Genomic DNA, 26,117 nt, shown 5'->3' with positions numbered 1-26,117 from the left:
GTGATACCGGAAGTCCCATTAAGGATGCTGGGAGGCGTGTAATGATTTGCCACATGGCTTCCAGATTAGCCGGTAAGCAGTCTTCATGCTCTATGAAAAGGGAAACTGATTGGTTGCCATGGGCAACTGCTCCAGATTTGGTCTGCTCCAGTTTTGATAAATTCCCCCCTCTGTAAATATTTCTGTAAGAGTAAAAATCAGTTTCTAATTGGTGGTGATTCATTATGTATGAAAGAAAAATCACTACAATCTAAGCAAAGGCTTTGGGCACTCCCAATTTTTATTATGTTTGGAAAAAGGCCACATTGATGGTATTATAGTATAAAATAATAAAATCGCTACGAAAAGAGTAAACTTATGATTATATGGGCTGATGGGTAATCTGTTCAGCTAATGTGCATGGTTAATAGGGAAGTACAACAACCACAAATAATTTGTGCCTTGTTTGGAATATGTTTTCTAAGATATATTGGATGGATGGCTGGGAACACTTTCAAACCTTTAGTGGTTTGCTAATGCTGATTCCTCTATGAATATGTGCTCCTATTTAAAGGGCTTTAAATCTGATTTACATTGTTTAGTATCCATGAATAAATATTTTCAAGAACTATATATATTACATTTTAATATGAAAGTGATGTAGTGTGGAGTCATAGTTTTAAAATGCAGTGCTGACTTGTGTTGATTATGGCTTACAGCTCTTACTATGGTACCATCATGAAAACTACTGTAGATTAACCGGCTGTGCAGCAAAATCACACAAATGTCCGCTCTCAGCTTTTTTTTTGTGTGTACTTTTACATATTTACCTGTGAATGTTAGGATTACCCGTTACCATGTTTTCCACATTAAGTACTTTTTGAGATTCCGGGTTAGTCATTAAATATGTGATTGAGGCACATTTTTCTGCAGTGGCCATTGAGATCACATAGTGTCCACATGCCACAAATATTTCAGTGTTGTACCTAGTAGCATCAAAGTCTTGTCTAGGTTACCCAACGTCCTCCAGAAGCATTATGATTTAAGAGCTTGCTTTACTGATGTCTGTATGTTGTGTCATGAATCTCTGACTGGTCTGGTTCACTGCCTCTTACCACCCCATGTAATTACACAGTGAAATGGACTATGACAGCCCTGTGAAATGGCTCTTGTGCTTTTCAACTATGTATTGCGGTAATAGCAGTCATTCCAGAGAAAATTACATAGTGCCAACATTTGATGGCTCACCATGGACAAACACTACAATTATTATATACTAATAAAGAATAACTTGGCATGGAATTTTAAGTCAAAATTAACTTAATGAAAGATGATTGTTATTGATATTTTCTCCATTATTCTATTGCCCACATCTGCTAATTTGAAATCTGTTTTTATACATTGTTGGAACTAGAATTCTAAATTGTTCAACATTTGTAGAACCTTCTTTACTAAAGTGTACAAAACAAAATGTTAAATCAATTGCCTATAGTAATTTTATTAGAATCTTTTTCAGCTTCTCTGAAGAATATACGGGAGAATCTGGTTGACATGGACAGCTCAGTTCTCTGCTTTTGATAAATGAGGCAATGGTTATCCATTTTTTCACGCAATATCCTGAGGAGAATTAAACTCCTCAGTAAGAGTGTTCCATGCCAAGGAACATGGCGTATTTATACACATTACTCCCTTGAGTTCTCCTTGGACAGCCTCTGTGTCTGCTCTATGTTCCTCTCTTTACTTAGATTGACTTGTGCCAGAATGTATCCTCATAATCACACATTGTATCTTAATTACATGAAACCTTTCATATGGAGAGCTGTTCTGAAGTGGTATTATGAAACATTTCTAAATTTACCATAAACTACTTTAAAACTTGCACACAACCAACTCTGTGAATAGCCCTCTATTTCCCCTGTAATCTTCTCCTAGCAGCAGGATATTTTAAAAATGAAGCATTGTTGAAATTCCTAAATTTAAAGCCCAACTTCAGTCAAAAAGTATTTTTCCTACTCCTCCCCACCTCTAACCCATGCTGATAGGCTTTTATTTCCCCTTACCTTGTGGAGTCAGATATACTCACCTAAGTTCCCCCTCTAGGCCCCCACTGCCACCGTTTCCGGGTGGGGGACCCTCGAATCCAGCTGTGTGATGGCGCCTGGATTGCTCGTTGCCTTTACTCCTCTCCTCTGACGTCGGCCCCCTCCTGGATCCATGGAGGACCCTGGACAATGGACATCCGATAGAAAGTGTCTGCTTCATGCAGGTGCTGGGATGGACACTCAAAGTAGGACCCACGCAGGAGGTAAACAGAAGAGGAGAAGGCTCTAGGCTGCGGCATTAGGTGACCGTGGCTTAAAGTGTATTTCCACTTTTGCAGTCAAATCAAATATTGAGGTGTGGGAGGGGTGAAATGTATGGTGGAGTTGGGCTTAAACCAATTAACTCTTTGAGCTTGTTTTCTTCTGATAGAAGCACCACAAATGCAAACCCCATAGCCGACTCCCTCAGGAATAAAAGCTCCCCTTGCGAAACAATAATGTGATGCACAGGCTACTTATAAAATAGGATTTAGACTGGAAAACCTCAGACCTACCCAATTTTCTAGTGACTCCAGCACTGCTCTCCTGATGCAATCATTGGAGCACAATTCATGCAGCAATTATTGCACAGTGGCCTCTTCCTATATTTAATAGCATTTAGAACCAGCCTTTAGTGAGACAGATGTACTTAGACTTAAAGATAAACCATTCTGTCACCACGTTGGAAAGGGAAATGTATCCTCTTACAATACAGAATTCCAAAGTACTGAGCTCTACTAGCAAGCAAAAGAACCTCTTAAACCCGTTTCTAGTTTATACTAAAGAGTTCTCATATGTATACAGGTACACCGCTTATAAGAAAGCTGCACTTAATTTGAGGTGCCTTATAGGAATAGCAACATTGGGACATTTAGAGCAGTAAATCCATACAGTTAGACATACACAATCCAGATTCACACAAGATCTCTCATGTACACACCTAGGACAACAAATGGAGCAAAATGGCAATCCTCTTAATCTACTGAGAATTGGCTAAGGAGATTGACAACAGGAAGATTAATTTACTAAATGCACAAAGCAAAATGCAACATTGCCCATCCCTCAGTCCTACTAACCAGCAAAGAGGAACTCTTGCATTATCCTGTTCCACTTGTTGGAAAGTTATGATAACGTATGAGTACCATGTATATGTGGCATACATTTTAGTTCATTCTTTTCTCCAGGCTCAGTTGGAAGCACAGAAAGCCACACAAGATTTCCAGCGTGCCACAGAGGTGCTTCGTGCAGCCAAGGAAACCATTTCGCTAGCAGAGCAGCGGTTGCTGGAGGATGAAAATCGCCAGTTTGATTCTGCATGGCAGGAGATGCTTAACCATGCCACACAACGGGTAAGTCATGCCATTACGATGTGCAACAATGCCACTACATTGTACATCAGGATTTATTTGCTGTAATGGATACTAGTCTTTACATGATGCACCTTACTTCTTGCCCACACAGTCATGTCATCCATTCAAAGATTCTGACATGGCTGAGGGATTTGTACAACAATACAAAAGTGCGGTGACGTCATCATACTTGTAGTGCATTCATTCTTCCTCCTGCCTATGCTACTGAATGTCTGTACTGTAGTACAGTTGGTGGGGGTGCTCTCCGCACACCTTTCAGCAGTCCCGGCCAATAAACAAAAATGGTGCTTGCAGTAACTAACACGGATGGCACTGTGTGAAACACAAAGTTGAGGAAATAGGTCACCAGCACTCCAAAAAGTTAAAATGAATAAGTCCTTTTTATTGGCCACGCAGGGTCCCTTCTTCAAGGCAAAAGATGCCTGCGTGGCCCCGAAACGTCGGCTCTTTTTGATTGTCGTGACACAATTGTCCAATAAAAAGGACTTATTCATTTTAACTTTTTGGAGTGCTGGTGACCTATTTCCTCAACTTTGTACTGTAGTACAGACATGGGTGGAAGGAGTCTGCAGGAGGCAGGGCATCTCATCCATGATCTAATGACTGCGGTTGCAATGCTTTACTCCCCCAATGAAAAAAATAATAAATGCAACTTTTTTTCTTTTATGACATGTTTATTTCTTTTCTAAAAAGTGAAATTTACATTTAAATTATTGAAAATTTCTTTTATTTTAAACAGTAGAAAACCCCTCCATTGGTTAAGTGAGAATTGACCTCTGCTGAGCAACTGTTATAACTGAAAAAAAGCAGTTCTTAAGAGGTTTCTACACTTGCACTTTGCTTGGTCCAAAAAGGCCAAGTTTGTTAGACACAGAAAAGAACTGGAACACCCTCCTTGTTTCACATGCCCCTGCAGGTGGTATAATTGCCGAAAGTGGAAAACCTTTTTACATAGTCATAGTGGGCCAGAGGGGAGCAAAATACCCATCACTGGCAATTCTGATAAGTTAATCATTGAATTATTGTCCATGCTTTGTAGATGTAGTGTCGGTTAATATGTTTTCATCGGATTGGAGTGTAAGGCCCTCTTACAGGACCTGTATTGGGTTGTGTTGGGTTGCCTTGCTCAACACAGGCCCTATTCAATAACAATGTAAAATCTATTGTTTCCAGTAAGCTTACTTGATGCCTTATGTTGGTGTGCCATTCGTGAATATGGAACATGCTGCCTCTGAATGCAGCACAAATTGTTACAACACATCACAGCCTGCTGCAATGCATGTTAACGAAAGAAAAATGATGTATTATGGCTCCTACTGTCAACAAAGAAAATGCACATCAACGCAATGTGTTTTAAAAGAAAGGTTGTCAAAGCATATCAACTCAAGTGCATTTAACACACGTCCACCAGACTGAATGCAACGGACATGGTGTGAATCCAGCTTTACTTAAAGTGACATTAAAGGTTACTTCCCCCCCACCCATGCTGTTGTAAGGACTTATCTTATTTGATCCACTTGATGTGATCATCTTCTTCCTCCCACTGGTTTCCGACAGTCCCTCCAGCGTGGAGACGGTCTCTGATCCAGCGTAGATATCTGTCTTTCTGTGTCCCACGGAGTCTGTCCGGTGCACGCGCTCACGGCTGCATCCATTCACTTTCATTGTCTCTTTTCTCCTCCCCCCTCCGGTGTTATCTACTGCGCATGCGCCCGCACACTTCCTCCTTCACAGCCGTTCGGGAGCCAGGTGTTCTTCAGCTGGCAGTGAGCAGCGCTGGAACAGGTAAGTAATTAGGTATTTGCCTACTCTTTTATTTGTTTTTTAAATCATGGGGCATATATCTACTGCTTGCTAGCAGTAGATATATGCCAAAAAAGAGAGAATTTAATTATTTCTTATTATATTCCTTAAAGTGACTTACATTTGGTAGTATGCAGGTTTAATTACAGTCATGTGCTGCATGTAGCAGTTGCATATGGAGTAAATTTGGAGTAAGAAAAAAAAAACTTTGTATCCTGTACCTTTCTTTGAAGGTCATGGAAGAGGAGCAGAAGAAGACTCGCAGCGAACTGGTACACAAAGAAACAGCCGCTAAATATAATGCTGCCATGGGCAGAATGAAGCAGCTAGAGAAGAAATTAAAAAGGAGCATCAATAAATCAAAGTATGTATGAAGACAAAAGGTGCAAGCATATAATTAGCTGGAGACATAGTGTGCCTTGTTTGTTCTGCTTTAAATAGTAGTTCTTAACCATTTATTAAGGGACAACCTTCAACTGTAGACACTTTGTTGCCAAAGAAATTAACAAGATACAAAAAGCTCATCTCTGGACAAGTCTCTTTTTCCCTTAACCAATCTCCAATCCCTTCAGAGAATCCACCCCCCATTCCTTTTTTTTTTCCCCTTCCTGGTTGCTGGTGGAAATGCATTTGGGACTGAGAGCTGCTGGCTTAATGTGGCACAACTTAGCAAGCGATTCCCGTGATTTAGAGCATCGCTTGTGATAAACTGGTTGGTTGTTTCTGCATTCCTGCAAAATGCTAGCATTTTATCTGGTGGATGGGAGGCGCTGGGTATTGCACATGGAGATTCTCCAACTTGTTCTTATTTAGAGAAGAATGAAGATTTAAAGGACCATAAGTGTGCTACTTTCAATGTTGGGTGAGAATCAGAAGAACTCATTCGAAAAAAGGCAGCAATCTCCATTCTTGGAGACATGACTAACATTCATGGCTATTCCTAGGGAATGAGAGTGGACCCTTTTAATCTCAGAATAGTTTTAGTAGTTTAATTTTGATGACAGCTTATCAGTCATTGGCTGATTGAAAGGTGCATCACCAATGTTGTGCAGCTGTATCTTACATTTCCATAGGTAATTTAAAACTCAAAATTGAAATCCCTTCAGCAATGGCTGTGTCACTTTAAATTGATATTTTAGACAGTTCTACTGGAACTGTGACCACTGGGGCATGTAATGTATATGCAGCCCAACATTTGAAGATTTTGTGATGGGCATAGCTAAGCTCCCTTGTTGCCATGGCGCCCTGTGCGGCCGCACGGCTCGCACACCCCTAAGGCCGGCCCTGGCGGTGACATAGACATAGTACAGCAGGTGCAAACTATGACCAAGGGCTTTACAGTGCTTCATCATTCTTTAATATCATCCATCATCAACACAAAAACCATACAGTATAGCAAACTGGTGGGCCAGTTAAACACATCTTGGTGTTTGTTTTTACTGGTGCAACGGGGGGTACGCATTCTTAAATCATAAGGGTTGAACTCCTGTCCTGACTTCCTTTGGTGCTACTTTTGCATGGCTACTATTCTGTGTAAATATCCCCCATACTTATAAACCGCTACTAATGGCTTTAATTTTGGTAGGTACTGTATAACATAACAGGGTGTTTTGTTTATGCATCTTGTTCCCATGAATTCACAAGCTTACATTCTCCTGAGCATTGATTTGAAAATGTCCCTACACAGGGTGGTACTGATTTTGTGGCATAAAACTATCCAGTTGATATGAATTTTGTATTCGAAAGGCTGGATTTGCATCGTGTTGTTGACATTTCCAGTTATCTGCTAAATTTAGAAATGCTGCTCATGTAGTAATAATGCCCCGGAGACACAGGAGCCCAGTCTCCTTACATGTGCGAGTTATTTATAGAATCCTGCTAGCAAGCAATTGACTTATTTGTGCTATTTTAGTTTTGGGAGCAAGTCTGGGGTAAGGAATTGGGAAATTAGCCATTTTTCTGTGAGCCGTATCTTGTCATTATTTGCTGTCCTTCCAGAGAGCAGTCCTTGGGCTACTTTAGTGCAAGTTATTGCATTTCCTTTCTGAAATCAATGTTTGCCTATCAATATAGGTCCATCTCAATTATCTTACATCAGACAGGTATAGAGTTGGTCTTCTCATCATTACAATTGAGTTCTTTAAGCCACAAGAATTAGAGTGAAACTTCTAGAAAAGAAAAAGGGGAACTGTGATTGTGCTTTCATGTTGTATTGGAGCTTTCACAGTAATTACATATAAAATGCATACCTAACAAAGATATAAAACATCTATTTGAATAGGTACATGTGTAAAATTTATAAGAGGCATCAAAACTACACCACAATGAATGAAAGGTGCAGTGTGATTGGGACAGTAGGAGTTACTGGCATGAATATGCGTTGTTACTCAAAGTCCATTTTGTTTCCTAAAATTCCAGTGACACTAAGCCATATCGGATTACAATAATCTTTGATCATTCTTGTATGTACTTGATCTTTGATATACTGCTCAAAGACCTGTGTAACATGAATACCCACAGAGTAGAATGCCACAGTGCAGTGTATAGGTCCTGTTTTCGGCACAACTTCAAGAGTTCTTTTCCACTTTAAGCCTTTATTTTGTAAGTACATACACATGATTTGACGTATGACAATATACATCTGGGGGTGCTAATTATAAATAGGTTATTCTAAAGGAGTACATATTTCAGTAGAGCTGAAAAAATACTGGCTTCACAGTTATTGTAGGTTGTTTAGACATGGGAACTAAAAACTGGTTGAATATTACAGCGCTCATTAGTACTGTGAAGCTGATGGTCTGTGGACTTTGGTCTTTTCTATAACATAAACATGCATAGGTACTGCAGCCCTTATTCACATAACCTAAGATGTCAACCTCCCATGCTTTTGCATTCATTTAATCATACAGGTTGGATGGTCAGTCCACCCAAGTGTAATAATTTAGCTGTAGATGGAGCTTGGTGGGCTGAGTCAGTCCCTGCCCCATTCATTGTCTTGTATACGCCAACAGTGATATTTCCCCAACATTCCTGGTTCTCATCCATCCAAGAGTTTTGGATATTTCTGTCCATGTTTATGTTTTACAGCTCCTCCTGTTACTTTGATCAAGCCCAGAGAAATCACTATAAAGGTGCCCATACACCTTGCGTTTATCGTTCGGAAATCGAACACGGCCTGGTTTTCGTATGATAATTGGCCAGTTGATGGGAAGTGAACGATCACAATTACTGTACAACTGGCCAAATTTCCTCGATTGGTCAGGCTGGAAAACTTTTTCCGATTCGTACGAAAATCGATGGATTAGTGGCGTTTTCGTATGAAAAAAATTGCAACACTGCACATGCGCAAACGAAAATGTGTTCTGTCGATTGATGAAATTCAGTGAGTTAGTATTGCTAAGGAAACATTGGTCTGTGCATAATGGGGTATGTGTGCGGAAATTGAACGAGGGTTCAATGACGGCACGAGTAAAATCTAACGATAATCGCAAGGTGTATTGGCACCTTTAGAGTGCGAAAGAGGTGTCAGGTGGTTGTGCATGTAAAGCCAACTTTTTTTCTTTCTTTTTGGATAGAGTGTGGAAAGCCATTGTCCGTTTTTTTATTGCTGTGCCCAAGCTGGGAAGGTTACCCTTCTGTTTGTGCTTTTGGCCATTGTCACCAGGACAGACGGTGATGGGGTGTCCAAAATGTTAGAAGTGTGACCAGAACAAGAAGTGATGAAGATTGAATACTTCAGTTGGGACCACCTGTTCCTGTGATAACTGTCTGAGAGGGGAGTTCTGTACACTTTGTATAGATTTCCTCTGATTTCCTGTAATGCCTCCAGGACAGGAAGTGGAAGGTAAATCTTCGCAGCAGGAAATCCAAAAATCTATTAGGGGTTCTAACCCTTCCCTCGCTATCTAAAGCTAAAACTTGACTTTACATACACTTTTTATATCCTCAGAATATTTAAAATGGTGAAATAAAGGTTTTTGGTGGACTGACCTTTAAGAAAAATAATAGAACCCTGGATGCTAAATAGCTTGTATATACAAACCCTTGAATTTGCCTTGGCGGCTTTGTAAATTCACTCTACTTAGCGTCTTCATTCCTCCTCCAGCTGATCACACATTTTTACCTTGTTACACTATGTAGCAAATGTGTATAGAATATATCCTCCTTCTGCCTGCTATATTGTATCCTGTACAGGAATGTCTGGGATACGGACATGAAAATCATAGCTCTTACTGCAAGGTTATGACATCCTTCTGGATAACACTTTCCTTTGATCACAGTGTTTTCTCTCCTTGTGGTTTAATGCTATGGTGTTTTGAGATGAATAGCTTGGCTTACCACCCACTGTTCTTACTTTTATATCTGTATTTATCTCATGCCTGTCATTGAATAACCGAAATTTCTCTCTTCTTTACCTGACAGACCATATTTTGAAATGAAGGCAAAGTATTATCTGCAGCTTGAGGTTGGTACACTTTGTTATATGTAGGAAATTAAGCAAACGTGACTTATGAATTCTAGTTCCAGAAAATATTAAACAATCAAGTGGCTTATGATTATGTAAGGAAATCCACCCTGATTGTCTTCCTTAACGTTTTGGGTCACTTTGTTCTCCGGTTGATTTAGAATGTTAGTTAACACCCTGTTATCACTAGAAAATTTGTTGGTGGGCCCCTTTTCTTTTTGCTCCCACAGCAAAAACTATTTGATCTAAATGACCCTCTCAGCCTATGGTTTCTGGTTTCTTTGATGTACACCATGTGAGCACATCCATTCTGCTCTTACATGTTAGCTTGATGACCTGCCAAGCTTAAAAGAGAACTATGGGGTAAGTGGTTTTCCCCATTGTTCTCTTTTTAGGATCATGGGAGGACATATACTAGTGTCCTCCCGTGATCCAGAGCTTAGTATATCGCGGGCAATAGACCGCAGTATACTGTGATCGCCACAGCCGGGACGGATTCCGACATTACTGTTGAAATCCACCAAGCTGCGTGAGTGACAGCTGGCTCTGCCTATCTAGAGGAAGAGCCAGCTGTGCCCGCCCCCTCCCCGTCCGTTCCTCCACTCGGCGCTGGAGGACCGGGGAGAGGGGGGGAATCGATGCGGGGACTATCGAGAAGTGAGCAGATCGTGCATGTTTCTGCTCACTTCCCGATCGATAGAGCTGACCTGTGACTGCTTCTTTGTCGCAGGTCGGCTCTAACTATGGGGATGAGTGGAAATCACTCACCTCATAGATATCCTTTTAACTTTCTTGTATGTGCATGGCATGTTATAATCTATTGAAACAATCCTGTTCAGGAGGTATATTGTTGCCAGGGATACCATCGTATTTGCCCCATACAATTTAGCCCTGTCATGACAGATATTTATTTGGCTTCATTACTTTTATTGTTTTATCTACAGCAATTGAAGAAGACAGTGGATGAACTTCAAGCAAAACTCTCTTTAGCCAAGGGAGAGTACAAGACTGCACTGAAGAACCTTGAAATGATATCTGACGAAATACATGAGAGGAGGCGTTCCTCTGCAATGGGCCCCAGGGGACGTGGGGTGGGAGCAGAAGGCAGCAATTCAGTAGAAGATCTCTCTGCTTGTAAACTGGAATCGGACACAATTTCAAGTAAGTTCAAAGGGGTCCAGGAGATCTACACTATATACAAGAGAAATGGTTTGAAAAAGAGAAATGTATTGGCAGGAGCGACTGCATTTTGACAGTGCAATAATGCAAAGTAAATGCTAGCTGTCATGTTGACAGCTTGTAAGTGCTGTTAATAGCTGTGGGGGGAGTGGCACCATGGAAAGTGGAGCTTGGCATAAGAGATGCGTCCTAAATTCTTTGTTTTTAGGATATAGCTCTTACAAATCCTGGCGTAGGTTAACAGTTAAAAATGTTCAGCTTCTTCAGATCACTGATCCCCCTCATAGTTCCCATCTATAGCCTACATAAAGATGACTAGGTATGCAAGGAATTAAAAATCAGATTCCTGATCATCCGTCAGGACCTTTCACTAGTAAGTACATTTCATGCAGTTACTGCACCACTATGCGCACCCGACTTATATCTGTTTGCCTATTTCATCAATAGAAATAGAAAGACAACCTTTTTATGCCCTTCTAGTAAACTCCAACACGGACCGGGTCTCGCTTCCTGTTCATACAGTTCCTTCTCAGAGATTATGACATGTAGGATCATATTTCAGTGTCAAAATTTGTGCCTGGAGTTCTGCTATAAAGGGTTAGTTCAACTTTTGGCACATTTCCAAAAAAATCCCCCAAGCATTCCAGCATCCTCAGCAGATTACAAACCACTGTAAAGCTTTTAAAAATGCTCCTTTTGCATTTCATACCTACAGGCCATGTGTGGCCTGACTGTGAAAACTTCTTGGTAGGCGACCTTCCCCTTCGTCCTGCCTAAACTGCAGGATGCACTGGACGATAGACGTGCGCCCCAAACAGAAAGAATGAGCGCTGTGGTTTGTTCAAACGCTGCTCATGGGCATCTATTTCCCCCTCTGTAGCAGCGGCAGCTGAGCTCTCTGACCGAGAGAGGTCGAATGTTTGAATGAGCCAATGCGATCATTTCTTCTGTGTTGGGGGGTGCGTGTCTTCTGTCATAGGGAAGTCACTGTGTGAGTTGTCTTTTCTCCACACAAGTATCTTTAGTCAGACAAACCCAAAAGAATAACGCATCCACCAACGAATTATGACATCCGTTTACTTACTGCTGAAGTGATCGCATTAAGGAAACTTAAAGATTAACTCTGGATACAAAGGATCTAAATCAACTTGTTTGCACTAGGGATGCACCGATACCGGTATTCGGTATAGAGTACTGATATTTTTTTCGGTACTCGCCGATACCTGAAGTCCCATTAAGGAAGCCGGGCACTGTATAATGACTCGTTGCCCGACTTCCTGAGTTGTCGAAGCTGGCCAATCAGGAAGCCGGGCAACGAGTCATTACATGGCGCCCGGCTTCCTGATTGGCCGGGAAGTCGGCTCCATGCTCCCTTGTCACCAGGTGACGAGGGAGCATGAAGCCGGCTTTCTGGCCAATCAGGAAGCCGGGGGCGCGTAATGACTCACCGTCCGTCTTCCTGATATGCTGGCTTCCCGACCAATCGGGAAGCTAGGCGGCGAGTCATTACATGCTGATTGGCCGGGAGCCGGCTCCATGCTCCCTCGTCACCAAATCCTTAAGTCCAGTACTCTTGTCTCCAGGAATTCTTTGTTTCATGTTGGCCTCCGCAACAAACTTATTCAAGAGTCTTCTAGTCAAAACAAGATATCCTGTAAGTGCACTGGTAGGGGATAACCTTACAAAATAGTGTCAAGTGATGTGTTTACTGCAAAGTAGAGGAAAGGCCCGGCCTTATCTGCATGACATTGGCTCTTTGTTTACTGAAATTTGATTAACGTGTGTCTAGAGAAGTGTGCTGCTCTTACATAATATATTTGCAGACTAGAGTTCATTTTTCACATGCTAGATATCCAAATCTTTTTGTTTCCCTTAAGGGTTTTGGGTCTGTGGCCGGTAAACATACTGTGCTAAAAATATCCTCTTGTTTATATTTTTCATCTGACAGCATAGTGTTCCATTGGCTGAAGTTCTACTTGGAAAACTGTGCACATCACTCTATTTAATATTCTCATGGACAAAGTTGTTGGTACCCGTCCATAAAAGAAGAATGCACAATTTGCTTTAAAATAACTTGAAAGTGACAAAAGTAATTGGCATTCATCATTGTCTATTCTTTATTTAAATAACATCACAGGGGCACAGACAAAGATGATGGCACCCTTGACCTAATATATTGTTGCACAACCTTTTAAAGGCAGTAATAGCCTACAGGTAGTTTGACCCACTCTTCTTGAGAAAAATGGTCTCCGGTTTGAAGGCTTCTATAGACTGCATGTTTCAGCTCTTTCCATAGGTGTTCAATATGATTCAGGTCAGCACATTGTGGGTCATCAATTTGCATTTTAGCAAATTCCAGTCTGTCATTTTTTATGTTTTTTTCTTTCTTCCTCTTCCTTGTAGGAGAACTATGAGGTGAGTGATTTACACTCATCCTCATAGTTAAGAGTCGGCGTGTGACATTGAAACTGTCACACGTCGGCTCTATTGATCTGGAAGTGAGCAAACACTGTCGCTCGCTTGCTTCCCGATCATCTCCGTGCAGAGAGCCGTGACTGTCAGTCACAATGAAGCTGTCACATACCGCTGATCACTCCCCGATCTTCTCCCTGCAGAGAGCAGGTACGGTCAGTAATCGCTCCCCAAAGAGATTCCCCTCTCCGTTCCTCCAGTGTTGACTGGAGGAACGCATGGGGGTGGGCACAGCTTGCTCTGCCTCTGTCAGTTTTGGGTCACAGGAGGAGATAGTAAATCTCCTCCTGTGACCCGAAAGAGAACTAAGGCCAAAAAAAGGTTGGGCCATAGTTCTCTTTTTTCAAGTTACCCTCTCACATTATACATACCTTCCCAACATCTAAAGAAATCCAGATTATCTAGTTCTTCAAAGAGCAGCTTAATCCATTGCAGACTTTTATTTTGCTATGGAATCTTCACTGTTGTCTAGGACCCAATTGGAAAATACACCCGCCTGAAGCTGGACAGGGACAAGCTCATTTTTTCATCCAAGCAACTCTTGCCACTAGCCTGAGTTCCCCATATATTCCTTAAAAAAAAATACTATGTTTGCAGACAAGCCAGAAGGATATACAGATCTCCACACTAGGGTTTTTTTCCAGCAGTATCAAACCCTACTCCACTTGAGGACTCCATTTAGGGTGACATTGCTCTCTTCTTTATTATGAGATACCCATGTTACGGACAAAAACTTTTTTCATAAGGTCTAGAAGTGAGGCGTTCAGTGTAACATGAATAAAAGTTTGATATTGATTTGCTACATCCTGTGTAGCATCCTGTGTAGTTCCTGTGAGTCATCACGTTGGAGCTTGGTGGAGCTTAATGGACTTACATTAGCACCATGGATATGAAATGATGTGGTAAAGAAAATGGGTAATGATCGCACTATACCACTTACTGTCCAGAAATAATATTTTATGATTTGTTTATTTTTAATCTTTGTAAATTTTTAGAAAATTTGAAAACTAGACAACAATAAAATCGTATAGATAAGTAAAACAATTCCACAGCACACTCATCTATACATAACCACAGAAATAATATTTTGTTATTCTTAAAGCAGAACTTTGGGCAAATCAAATCTTAGGGCCGGTTCACACCATACCCAATGCGTTTTGGCACGGTTAATGGCCGGAATTCACTGGATCGCATAAAGCCTTTCGCGTTCTGGGATGGGAGGGGGTGTAGTGGTGCTATTCATGCCAAGAACACCGCAGACACGCCTCCCGCCAGCAGTGCAATCGCCCGCACCAGAACATGTGGTACAACAATGCTTGTGCTCTGGTGTGGTGTTCCCTAGACAGAACAGGAACTTAACCCTTGCAGTGTGGGGGAAACCCCACTGCAAGGGTTAAGATGTGATTTGCCCGGAGTTCTGCTTAAAACAAGATGACATATGATAAACAGCCAATGTGTTTTGGCGGTTACAAATGGTCCTCCTAATCAGGGCTACAATACAAGGAATATGAAATAGGTAAAACGCAATTCGAAGCAACCAACTGAATGTACCTTCTGCTATATGTTCAGATAATTTGATACGTTACTGCTAGCATGCTCCTTGTTTGGATTTAGAGGTATTTTAATAAAATATCTGTAACTGTTTACAGTTTTGCTGCAGAACAGTGATGAAACTTTGGTCTAAAAAGGTGACCTATACCATGTTGCATTGTTGGGACAATCAGACTTTGTTGGGGCGGGGGAGGTGAACTTTGAGCTCTGTACCAAGGTCCTCTTCTGTCTCCATCAACTACTGCTCTTAATGCAAATACCATGATGACTAGTATATATCTGACATACTACTGTGTTAAGTTCCTGTTCTTGAGTTGCTGATCTTCAATGTAAGTTAAATGTGTGGGGTTTTTTTTGTATTTGCAGTGACATCGGAGGTTTTTGAAGATGAAAATCTCAACAGTGTGGTCTCTGAAGAGGACTCTGAGACACGGTCTCAATCAAGCTACAGCTCTGACCCAACAAGCCCTTCTGAAATTCTGCGCCCCTTTCAAGGCGCGCCACGTCCTGGCAGTTTAGATCTGTCAAGCCCCATGTCTCTGTCTGAATTTGGGTTGATATCGCCTGTCCTTGGCCCCCGCAGTGAATGTAGTGGAGCATCCTCACCAGAGTGTGATCTGGAGAGAGGTACGATGGATTCGGTAGCATAGAAATGGGTCATTTGGTCTATCATGAGAGAACTTTCGGACATTCTGGAGTATTATTTGTATTTTGTAGATGCTGATAAGTTTCTTTATTCCTTTTATCTTTTGAGATCTATAATGCTAAGACCTCCCTAGTTTGGTTCAGCCACTTTGTCTCACTCCTTCTGCATTGTCCACATTATCACATCATGATGACCATGCCTAGTTAGGTGACAGAGAGGTTAATTCATTTTCAGCCTTAAGGGATCACTGCTATTTATTTTCAGGGTAGAGTTGTTGTCTTTCAGGGCTGCAGTTCCCGGGGTACGGGGGAGGTATTATACTGCAGAAGTTATTTTAGTGTTAGGGATTCATTTAGCGGTTAGGAGTTTAGCTGTTAGGGCTTAGGGGGTTAAGTTTAATATTGGGTAAGTGTTCATCAAGCTTCAAGCAGCTTTGCAATAAAAAAAAAAAACTTTAGTAGCACTATGGGTATGGTAAACATAGTTTCTTAAGGGAGCACTGACTGTGATTTTAGCAAACAGCTAGCATGTTTTTAACAAGCTTCAAGTAGTGCTGATGCCTACAAAAGGCTGCTAGCCGCTTGTTTAAAGCCCAACCCAGGGCACGGCTCCTCTTCCCCACTTGCTTTTTTTCTTAAAGTTACTAAAGTCTTCAGGCTGGTCCTCTTCTGCTTCTGGTCTTCCCCCAGAGGCAGGGGGTCCTGCTTGACTTGGAGAAGGTCACTGATATGATGACGTTGACACAGCTGTTTGCATCATTAGACTGTGCATGATGGGCATTCTGGTGGTGCTCCCAAAGTGGGTGAACCCATAATGCCCTGCACTTAAAGGATCCTGCCAGTCTTCGGGGTTGAGTGATGCTGCGGGCATTAGGCTTTATAGTGACAGTCAGAACTCCCGTTGAGATCTGTATTTAACCTCCCAAAATGAAACTGAAGGGTTTTTAAATGTTTCAACAGATCTGCAGAAAGCTAAAAGCTTTGAGAAAACTTGTTCACACTTATTCATGCTGAAGCCCTAAGTGTTGAGGACTCTGTTCAGTGGTTAGGTTATGTTTCTTAAGCAAAAACCTTTTTTTTTTAACATGAATAGATTGTGTAAATGTTCAAACATCTGTTTAATGATCAGCGTTTGAAATCACCCATTCTGTTTGTCATGAAAGCCCAAAACCTTACAGCTGTCACCAGGAGATGAGGACTATTGCAATGGGGACAATGGTCTATGGGGGGATTCCCCCCTCACTTTGGAGAGATTCGGGTTGTTGTCACATCTGCTGTGTCTCCAAGACATTAATTAATATCTCAGACATTAAAAGCAAAAAAGAAAAAATATATGTGCGTTGTACTCTATCCAAAACTTACAAAGTTTTGGCTTCAGATAGTTTTTAGATGTTGGGATCAGGTTAAGAGTTAGGTTAGGAATTCATTTTTATGGTTCAGTGTGCCAGTTGTTACTCTGTCACCAAAACATACATCATACTTTTTTGAAATTACAATGATTGTGCTTGATTTACTTAGGTTGGGTTTTGAAAGTGCATGGGTTAAATGTTGGGGTGTGAATTTTGGTGTGTTTGGGACTACATAGGGGCCTTTAGGATTTTTCTTGCTGCATGTAAGAGCTGCTGTACTAGTCTCTTGGTCCCGGGAACTCAGAAGTGAGAGGGTGACTGAACTTGCATAAAATAAATATATAATGATGTACCAGAGAACATTCTGGGTAAAAGCCTGGTAAGAGCTTTGTCATTTAGCTTTGGTATATCTTAGCTCTTTCTTTAACAGAAATGCTTCTTCCATCTTTTACTTTAAATTGTAGATTGTTTATGCACACTAGTTTTAAATGGGATTTAAATCAATTTGCTATAGGCATGTGATATTGCATCTCCTAACAGTAATATTCAAACTAGATTCTGGAAATTAGATTTCAGTGTGAAAGCCTGAAAAACAATCTCCGGGCTCTGTTAAAAACATGCAGTTGTGCATTTTATTTCAACTGTCAGAGCAGTACGCAGTCCTATAAGTGATATGCTTTAGAAGTATTTATACAAATGGAAAATAAGCACAACTTCAAGTTTCATTCACAGTTCTAGTAAGTTGGAGTAGCCAGGGTATTGCCCACCTTGACAAAATGTCACGTTAAGATGCTAAAAGTAATGGGGACACTGGGATGTACCATAGAAACACTTTAAAGCATACCTTTCACAAACAATATGGGGGCTGCCATTGTTGACCTCCTCCTAAAATCCCAGTTGCCAGGCCATCTGGCTTCAACCTAAAACCCAAAGAGGTAGGCCTATCTAAGTTACTAACTCAAAACAAGTGTGTGTATCAGGGAAGTCGAAGTAAAGTCAGAAGTCTCTTTCTGCATTTTTGTAGTGACTTAAAGTATTGAAGTAGATATAGTCATTGTGGTGAAAGTCCTCTTTAAAGTTCCTACACACTTTGCGAATTGTGGACGGTTCTTGAGGAACCACCCGAAATGCACACAGTGTGTGCCGCTGTCGGAACCCTTTCGGCCGGCATCCCTCGATCAGCTGATCGAAGAAGCCGCTGGAAAACCTTTGTACGACCAGAGGCGGCAGCCAATGAGCTGCCGACACTGGTCAGGTATTCTGACAGCAGCCGCCGGCCCCTATCAGAATGCGATGCAAACGGTAGGATTCCTCGATGGACACACTCGTAGTGTTGATGGAGGAATCTGCTCTATTTTTTTTCATTCAGCCAGCGGGTTGAGCCAAAATAAGAGAGCAGTGTATGGCCAGCCTAAGACCCAACTTTAGAGTCTTTGTCATCTTTGAGAACAAATTAGTTCACAGTACACAGTGCAGCTAGAGAAGTCAGGGATGCCTTGTTTTAAAGCTCTTTTGCTACTATTAAGAATATGTAAATACTTTTAATGTCCATAGCCCAGGACATGTGCACTTTTAAGCACAAATGGAATGCTCAGGCTTGGTTTTATTTTATGTAAATATAATTTGTTATTTAGGCCCAAATGGAATGCACAGGCTTTGTTTTGTAGGGTTTTTCTTTTGTGTACATATAGTATCTGTTATAATTTTGATGTGTGTTGAGTGGTGATGTTTTTTTTTTGTTTTTTTCTTCGTTAGGGAATAGAGCAGAAGGATCAGAAAGCAAAGCCCAGGACAGACTAAACAACAACAGCAGCAATATCATCAGTAAACCCAGAGCTTTATCGGCCTTGGACAACAGTATGAAGCATCTGTCTTTGGATTGTGCAGACAATGAAGCCAATGCAGACATAAAGTGTACGCGCTCCCAGTCCTTGGCTTCAGCAGTGCTGGTCAATGCAGTGTGAACAATGTGCCATACGGATTACAGAGCAGACTTCACCAACAAGCTTTTCTCAGCACATGCCGTGTGTACTGCTGGGAGAGAACCTGGGCTGACCGATGCATACCATGAACTAATGTGATGGAGGAAGTACAGATGGCTTTCCAGCAGGCTTCCACTTATCTGCTTGCCGTCCTTATTCACCCCCCCCCCAAAAAAAGGCCACAATAAGGAATGTAAGGCAGGTTATCTTTAAACAGAGCAATAAAACCAAGAATTTGCCAAAGGGGTTGAACCCCAGATAAGTATTGTTACAAGGCTTTTTGTTCCTTGTATCTTTGCCATATCGGACCATAAACGTATTTGGTCTGCCAGTTGTTTAGTATCCTTGTATTATACGCACATAAATCTCCCATCAAATGTGACGGCCAAGTAACTTTTAAAAGTGAAACGTACAGTAGTCATATGTAAGTGACTTTTTTTTAATCAAATAAACCTTCATTTAGAAATCTCCAAACTTCAACGGGTAAGCAACCCATGTCTAGGGTCATAGACAGTATCATCACTTACTTGTGGAAGAAAGCGAATTGTAGGAGATCAATGGAACCAGTTTAGTGTTCATCTTTGTCATCTGCCTTAAATCTTGTTTTATGTTAAGTCACGAATCCAGATCCAAAGGAGGAATCCAGCTGCAGCACTCTGAATACATATCATCTCATAAGCTGTTGTCTATTCGAATGAACAGTTGATAGATCTATCTATCTATCTATCTATCTATCTATGTACACACGTATCACCCTACCAGCATCTAACCACTGTGTGTGAAATTAGCCCAAAGACATCTTTTGATGCCTACTGTCCCACAATCCACCTCTCTGACCCATCTACCTACCGAGGTAACTGGATGTACCAACAGGCCTCATCTTGCATTTGCACTCCTACAGGTCTTCAGTATATCGTCACATCTGTTACGTGGATTCCAGTGTTAGACGTTTTGGGTTTATTAGAAGAGACATAAAAGAACTGTGTAATCTAGCTCATTATAACATATTTATTTGTACTATTTACATTAGATGTGAATATATTAGACTTTATATTTTTGGACTGACAGTCTGATGACTCTCATTGACATTTTCTATAAATAAGAACTTTTCGTTCGCATCTGTTGTCATTTTTTATCATAGCGGAAGAATTCTGCCATGTGCCATGTTACCAGATTTTATACCTAGACTTTCCCAGCCATTGATCACACAATTGAACTTTGCAGAAGAGGCATATTTCCACAGCCGATATGTAGAAACAACAACTAAAGATGTTTTGTATGTCTACAGTGCAGAAGACAATTGCTGATGCCGGCTCTTGCCTCTGTTTTGTATACTTTGGTACACACTCCAGAAAGCGAAAGATATCGGCCATGCATGTTGCATGGGTTTCCTGGTCATGTAGAGAGTAGAGGTTGGCTGAATACAGGCCATGATGCTGCTCTATAGAGACAGTGGAGTTTGTGCTGCTAGTTTGTAGTCCTAGGATAGGCTAGCCTGTTTTCTATGTTACTGACATGTTTGCTTTGTATCACTTCCTAGGAGAATTGGTATTATTGGAATGTGATAATCTGCTGTCTTGTTTTGTGTTCTGTCCTATCTGCGACTTGTATGTTTCGCTACAAAAATGTGTATTAAAAAGTGTTTCATGCAACTAAAATTGCGTATTTTATGCCTTAAAGTGAAGCTGTCACTAAGCCATTCACACAGTTGTACTTAAAGTGAACTAAAGGGGTGGCAGTTGCATGGCTGTTATACTAACCTACTGGTTTTAATACTTTTCTTAGTCACTGAACCTGACGAAATATGCAGATCAGGTTGGAGAAAATTCTGAAATCCTTATCTCAACAAAACAACACTTGGGCCATGTATGAATCCGTGACCAAAACAGAAGTCACTTAAAGACCAAAACTCAAGTTGTTATATAAAAATGTATATATTTATTATCAATTGCAAAACATTAGTTTAACATTTGATTGCTGTTAAACCTACAGGATGATTGGGCACTGCCAAACAAATTGTAGGCCAGTCCAAGATGACCCCTACCTCTCTACCAGCATGCTTCAGTTTGTAGAAAAGCAGCATCAAGAAAATGATTATATACACAGAGGGGTGGAACCTGTGTCCCTCAATGGACTCCAAGAAAAGGATAGTGCTTCAATTACAAAAATCCTATTTTCTTTTTCATCCATTGAGGGACACAGGAAGTCATTGTCAGGACATCCAAAATCAGTCCAACTGAGGGGTGGGTGGTAGCCTGTTTAAGATGGGGTTCTGCCAGACCCACACAGAGGGTAGACCTGCTTAACAAAGTCCATCCCCAATGAGTACAATGCTAATAAATGCTTGGGAGGAACAAACCTCTTTTCAGGATGTTTCAAGTCTCCATAAAGAAAGACTTGGAACAGCAAATGCTTTAAAGGATCCTAGAGCAGGAACCGCATAGCACATCAATCGAAAAAATTGAGGATACAAGTCCTGTGTGGCCGCGCTCTCCTGAGGGGTGGGGGGTTGTTTTAGAAGAGAGGATCTGACTTATCAGAATTTTTGGTTGCTGGCTCCGGGGTCTTGATTGGAGGTGCTGATGACTGGAGCTGCAGGGTGATGTGGTCCCGGCAGGAGGGCTGATGGGCGGCCGGTGTAGTACTCGGAGGGCCGTGGGGAGATCCTCTCAATGACGGTTCCAGTGGCCGTAGTAAGAGGGCGACGTGGTGCCGGACGGAGATCCGAGGGGCGGAGGAGCTGCCGGGATGTCGCAACGGACGGCTGTGTAAGAAAGTGTTGTCCGTGGGGAGGGTGTGTATCCTATGTCCAATGGGAGCGGAGGTAAAGTCCCAATGAGACAGGCGTGGGTGTTAAGGCAAGAGCCGTATGTCAGATGCTGCAGATGGGACGGGCAGTGGAGCGCGGTCTCCCGGGGTGGATGCCCTCAACGTACCCGTGTTGGTATAGAGTGTTCCGAACACTCAAAAAGGTTCAGGTGGTAAAGAGTTAGAGGCTGGCAACGCGTTTCGAGAGCATATCTTTATCAAGCCCTGGCTTGATAACGCGTTTCAAAGAGCATATCTTCATCAAGCCAGGGCCTGATAAAGAAGATATGCTCTTCGAAACGCGTTGCCAGCCTATAACTCTTTACCACCTGAACCTTTTTGAGTGTTCGGAACACTCTATACCAACACGGGTACGTTGAGGGCATCCACCCCGGGAGACCGCGCTCCACTGCCCGTCCCATCTGCAGCATCTGACATACGGCTCTTGCCTTAACACCCACGCCTGTCTCATTGGGACTCTACCTCCGCTCCCATTGGACATCGGAGACACACCCTCCCCACGGACAACACTTTCTTACACAGCCGTCCGTTGCGACATCCCGGCAGCTCCTCCGCCCCTCGGATCTCCGTCCGGCACCACGTCGCCCTCTTACTACGGCTTCCCGGGCAGCATCTACCTGCAGGCCTCAGCCCATTTAACTCTCACTATACCTTCACCTTTCCTAATCTCCAAGGGTAGTCGCGCCTCAGACTCTGTTTTTTTCTGTTTCACACCCATAGCACATCAATCACAGCCCAAATAGTCTCTGAGTGATGGCAGAAAACTGCAACTCCTTAGAGGTAGGTTTGTCCGATCAGAAATAGAATGTGCAGGGGAAGGCTTGGGAGCACGGTTGTGATTAGTGCGGATCACACTAATTGCTCCATGAAACTCCTGTGATCAGCTGCAGGCAGGAGGTGCTGTACAATACAATGACCGCTGCCAGCACCTGCAGCTGTTCACATTTAATTGTATATGCTATCTATAAAGCATATGACAGAAACAAGTAGTTTAAAGGTGCCCATGCACCTTACGATTATCGGACTAAACTTTTCGTCCGATCGAATAGTCGTACGATTTTCGTACGGCAGCCCCATCCTGCCCCGATGATCGCAAGACTAATTTAGCCGTAATTAACTAAAAGCACCAGGACGAAATGCGGTAATTGATTTGTCGTACGACTTTTGACGGACGGAAACGTCAGCAACCTTACGACAATCGTACAATATAGCAACATTTTCAAACATGCTTGACCGTCAAAAGTCGTACGATTGTACAGTAATGTTGGTCGGACACTGCAATGCACACATACGATTATCGGCCGAAGAGTCGATCGCATACGAAAATCGTACGATAATTGTAAGGTGTATGGGCACCTTAACTCTCCAGAATCTACCCAAACGTCAACTCAATTTTGGGTGAACTGACCCTTTAAATGCATACAGCTGGATATTTTTATCCATACACACACACTTAGGCCTGGTTCACAACTGGGCGTTTTACAGCGCGTTCCTACGCGCTGTAAAACGCTCAACATGTGAACACCAATATTTGCCTAAGGGCATGGTTCCCACCTGGGCATTTTACAGCGCATAGGAACGTGCTGTAAAACGCCCTACGAAGTACAGGAGCTTCTTTGGGGCGTATTTGTCGCGCGTATCCAATAGAATACAGCCGCCTAGCCCTCGGAAACGCGCGTTTGTCGCGCGTTTCTTTTACTGCAAATCGTGGTAAAAACACACGGCCGCGTGTATTCCATATGCCCAGGTGTGAACCGAGCCTTAATGTGCAATAAAGGTTGAACGTGATGGACCTGTGTCTTTATACACACACACACACACGACATATTAAATTCAACTCAACACTGTGTTGGAAAAATATTTATTTATAGCTCTATTATTTGAATAAAATATTCAAGTACACATTAAACTGCAGGCTGCCAGCAGTTACCCTTCCCCCTCTATAAAAGAAAGTTCTTCAGGCAGGGTTGTATACGCAGTATGAAGTATGATATCTAGAACAGTATTGAAGGCTTAATGATTCCCTCTGCATGCGCCACTGAAACTCCATGCATGGCTGGGTTCTCCCGCTACCAGTCGGAATTGTATTGCGGAGGTATGTCCTGAGAAGAGCTCGCTGACATTTCTCGATCACTGTAGCTGGGAAACCTTGATTGGTGTAGTACTATTGAAGTCCAAAAAGAATGGGCCCTCCTGGGCAGGCAAAAATGTGGTGGGGATGATGTTATATACTCCTGCTGGTACACATTCTATTTCTAGGTAGCAGAATCCACATCTGCAGGGACAAGCAAGAACATTTCATCAGAACTGCTACACAGAATGATGGAAAACATTGTTATAGAAATAATGATTACATTGGAAATCTGTAAAATAACCAATAAAACAAAGCTGGACAATTCTAACCGAGCACATGATACAAATAATCCACAAATAGATGTTACCATCTAAGTGGATATAGATATATAATGATTGCTTAGATTCTAAGCAATCAGTAGCTACAGAGCTATTGACCGCTCCATTCATATACTTTTTTCTATAAAACAGAATGTGGCTCCAGCTTCTCCCCTAGTCACTAATGATGGTTTTGGGAACTTATTATAAAGCATTAGTTCCCCTTTATCCCAGAACAGCAGCTCAATCCACCAATAAGATCCGGTATAAACAGTCGTGTTCAGCCAGTTTCACTAGACAGAATAACCAGGTGCGCAACCTTAACTGCTGCATCAGCACCAGACCAGTCATCACTCTGCGCTCTTCTACTGTCTGCACATGTGCACTACAGCTGAGCATGAATGTCTCTTAGTGCTGACCTTCCCTCTTTCCATCCAAGTGCAGCTGCACAGGTACTACAAAAGGCTGATATCAGGTCATATTCAGGCATTAAAAAAATGGATTTAATTCTTTTAAATCCATTGTTTTATATACACCAGATGGTCAGCACTTAACCCTTGCAGTTCGGGGGGTTGCCCCACTGCAATGGTTAATTTTATTAAATCCTTCTTGAAATCAATAATGAGGAACCTATACATCTAGGATGCCCATAGATGGTGGGATCTGATACAGACTCTCTTAAGCTGATGCACATCTGCTGCTTTATAAAAGAACATTGTGCTGTGTCATGTATTGTATTTTGTGCTGTTTTGCTAGAACTCTTTTTTTTAACCGTTGTGTCCCAAGCACAGCAAACGTTGTACACAGCAGTTGCATTTTGCTCCTCTTTTCTATGCACAACCATCTGCAGTCAGGCTACTACCACAGAGAAAACAATTCAATGTGTATTCCACAGCATCTCAAATGCAAGTTGGCTATGTCCATGTACACAAATGCTAAGGGCTCATTTACACTGTGTTTTACAGACGCATTCCAATGTGCTGCAATGCATGTGCTGTGGCTCCCCATAATGAAGATCGTGTCTGCTCCCATCTCGGTGCTGCAGATTTAAAAAACATACAATATGTGTGTTTTCTGTATTTTAGTGCATTGGGAGGCCCATAGAAGATGTAACATGCATACTGAGGCGTTGGCAACAGGTTCCAAAAAGTTTTGATCAATGGCTTAGTTACAGTATACTCACTGCAAATACTCATTTAAACAAAAGGAACAGAAACGTGCATCAAAACACATCACACAGAAAGGGAACACATTGAGGCTGACAATGCACCTGCCCGATGCTCCAAAACGCACCTATGCACATGCATAGATCTAAGTGGGCCCTAAGGGACATTCACACAGGGCTATGATGTCCTGCTGGGGATTTCTTCAGCAAGAACCAATGTATTCTTGCAGCAGGAATCCCAGGCGTGCCCGTTCAAGACTAAACCCCCAATGTGAATGGAGCCTCAGTGTATTGAACCACTTCCACTGTTGCCAATGAAAGCAAATTCCAAAAGTGCCCACTGGATTTTGATTTCTACATGTACCAGTCTTTGTGAAATGTGATCGTATGTTCTTTAGTGACAATACCTGTAATCTCCGCTGCTTTTCTTCTGGAATCCCGATGGTCCTGGATCTCCAGGTGTGGACACAGTGACAACCTCAAAGCCCACACTATACTGTCTGCAAGGTGTAAGAAACATAAGTATCCATTACTCTTCCTAACATATACATAGGTGACAGACATCTGACATGTTTAGGGAGCCACTAGCATAGCAGTAAAGCTTTGTATACTTCCTAATATTATATTTTATATTATTTCCTGCGTATCTTTATAATTTGATATGATTCAATGTAAGGACACCGTACTTTTTTATAGACTGGTGTAGAAAAATAAACTAACGAGGGTTACGTGCCAAATTCACTTTTTAGCTCTGTACATGTGTCCATTTTATTAAAGTGTAATTCCACTTTCCCAGGCAAATTTGGGACAAAAGGAATGACCCCCTCCTGACTGGCCCCCTCTTCTCTCTCTCTCC

General features: G+C 41.9%; 2 protein-coding genes and 1 long non-coding RNA gene across 3 annotated transcripts in view; 1 reads left to right on the top strand and 2 right to left on the bottom strand.

Moving 5' to 3' along the window:
• The window catches only part of SH3BP5 (SH3 domain binding protein 5), a 70,569-nt gene extending 51,531 nt beyond the window's left edge, over window positions 1-19,038 (top strand). The window contains exons 4-9 of the mRNA XM_018562757.1: window positions 3,245-3,409; window positions 5,467-5,597; window positions 9,656-9,698; window positions 10,643-10,859; window positions 15,267-15,527; window positions 18,650-19,038. Of these exons, the coding sequence (XP_018418259.1) occupies window positions 3,245-3,409; window positions 5,467-5,597; window positions 9,656-9,698; window positions 10,643-10,859; window positions 15,267-15,527; window positions 18,650-18,858 (1,026 nt within the window). The 3' untranslated portion in view covers window positions 18,859-19,038. The remainder of the gene's footprint in view (window positions 1-3,244; window positions 3,410-5,466; window positions 5,598-9,655; window positions 9,699-10,642; window positions 10,860-15,266; window positions 15,528-18,649) is intronic.
• Window positions 19,039-19,490: 452 nt separating this feature from the next.
• Window positions 19,491-19,652, bottom strand: LOC108792075. Its single transcript, XR_001941542.1, has 2 exons — window positions 19,622-19,652; window positions 19,491-19,587 (listed from the first exon to the last, which is right to left on the bottom strand). It is a non-coding gene; the product is annotated as an uncharacterized LOC108792075 (long non-coding RNA).
• Window positions 19,653-23,550: 3,898 nt separating this feature from the next.
• Window positions 23,551-26,117, bottom strand: part of CAPN7 (calpain 7) — a 63,127-nt gene continuing 60,560 nt past the window's right edge. Inside the window, exons 20-21 of the mRNA XM_018562758.1 lie at window positions 25,669-25,761; window positions 23,551-23,980 (exon numbers count right to left, since the gene is read on the bottom strand). Coding sequence (XP_018418260.1) covers window positions 23,836-23,980; window positions 25,669-25,761 — 238 coding nt within the window. The 3' untranslated portion in view covers window positions 23,551-23,835. The remainder of the gene's footprint in view (window positions 23,981-25,668; window positions 25,762-26,117) is intronic.

This window comes from Nanorana parkeri, unplaced genomic scaffold (assembly GCF_000935625.1).
Source record: "Nanorana parkeri isolate BGI_ZX_2015 unplaced genomic scaffold, ASM93562v1 scaffold597, whole genome shotgun sequence".
NCBI classification, from domain to species: domain Eukaryota; kingdom Metazoa; phylum Chordata; class Amphibia; order Anura; family Dicroglossidae; genus Nanorana; species Nanorana parkeri.
This window is presented reverse-complemented; position numbering and strand designations above follow the sequence as displayed.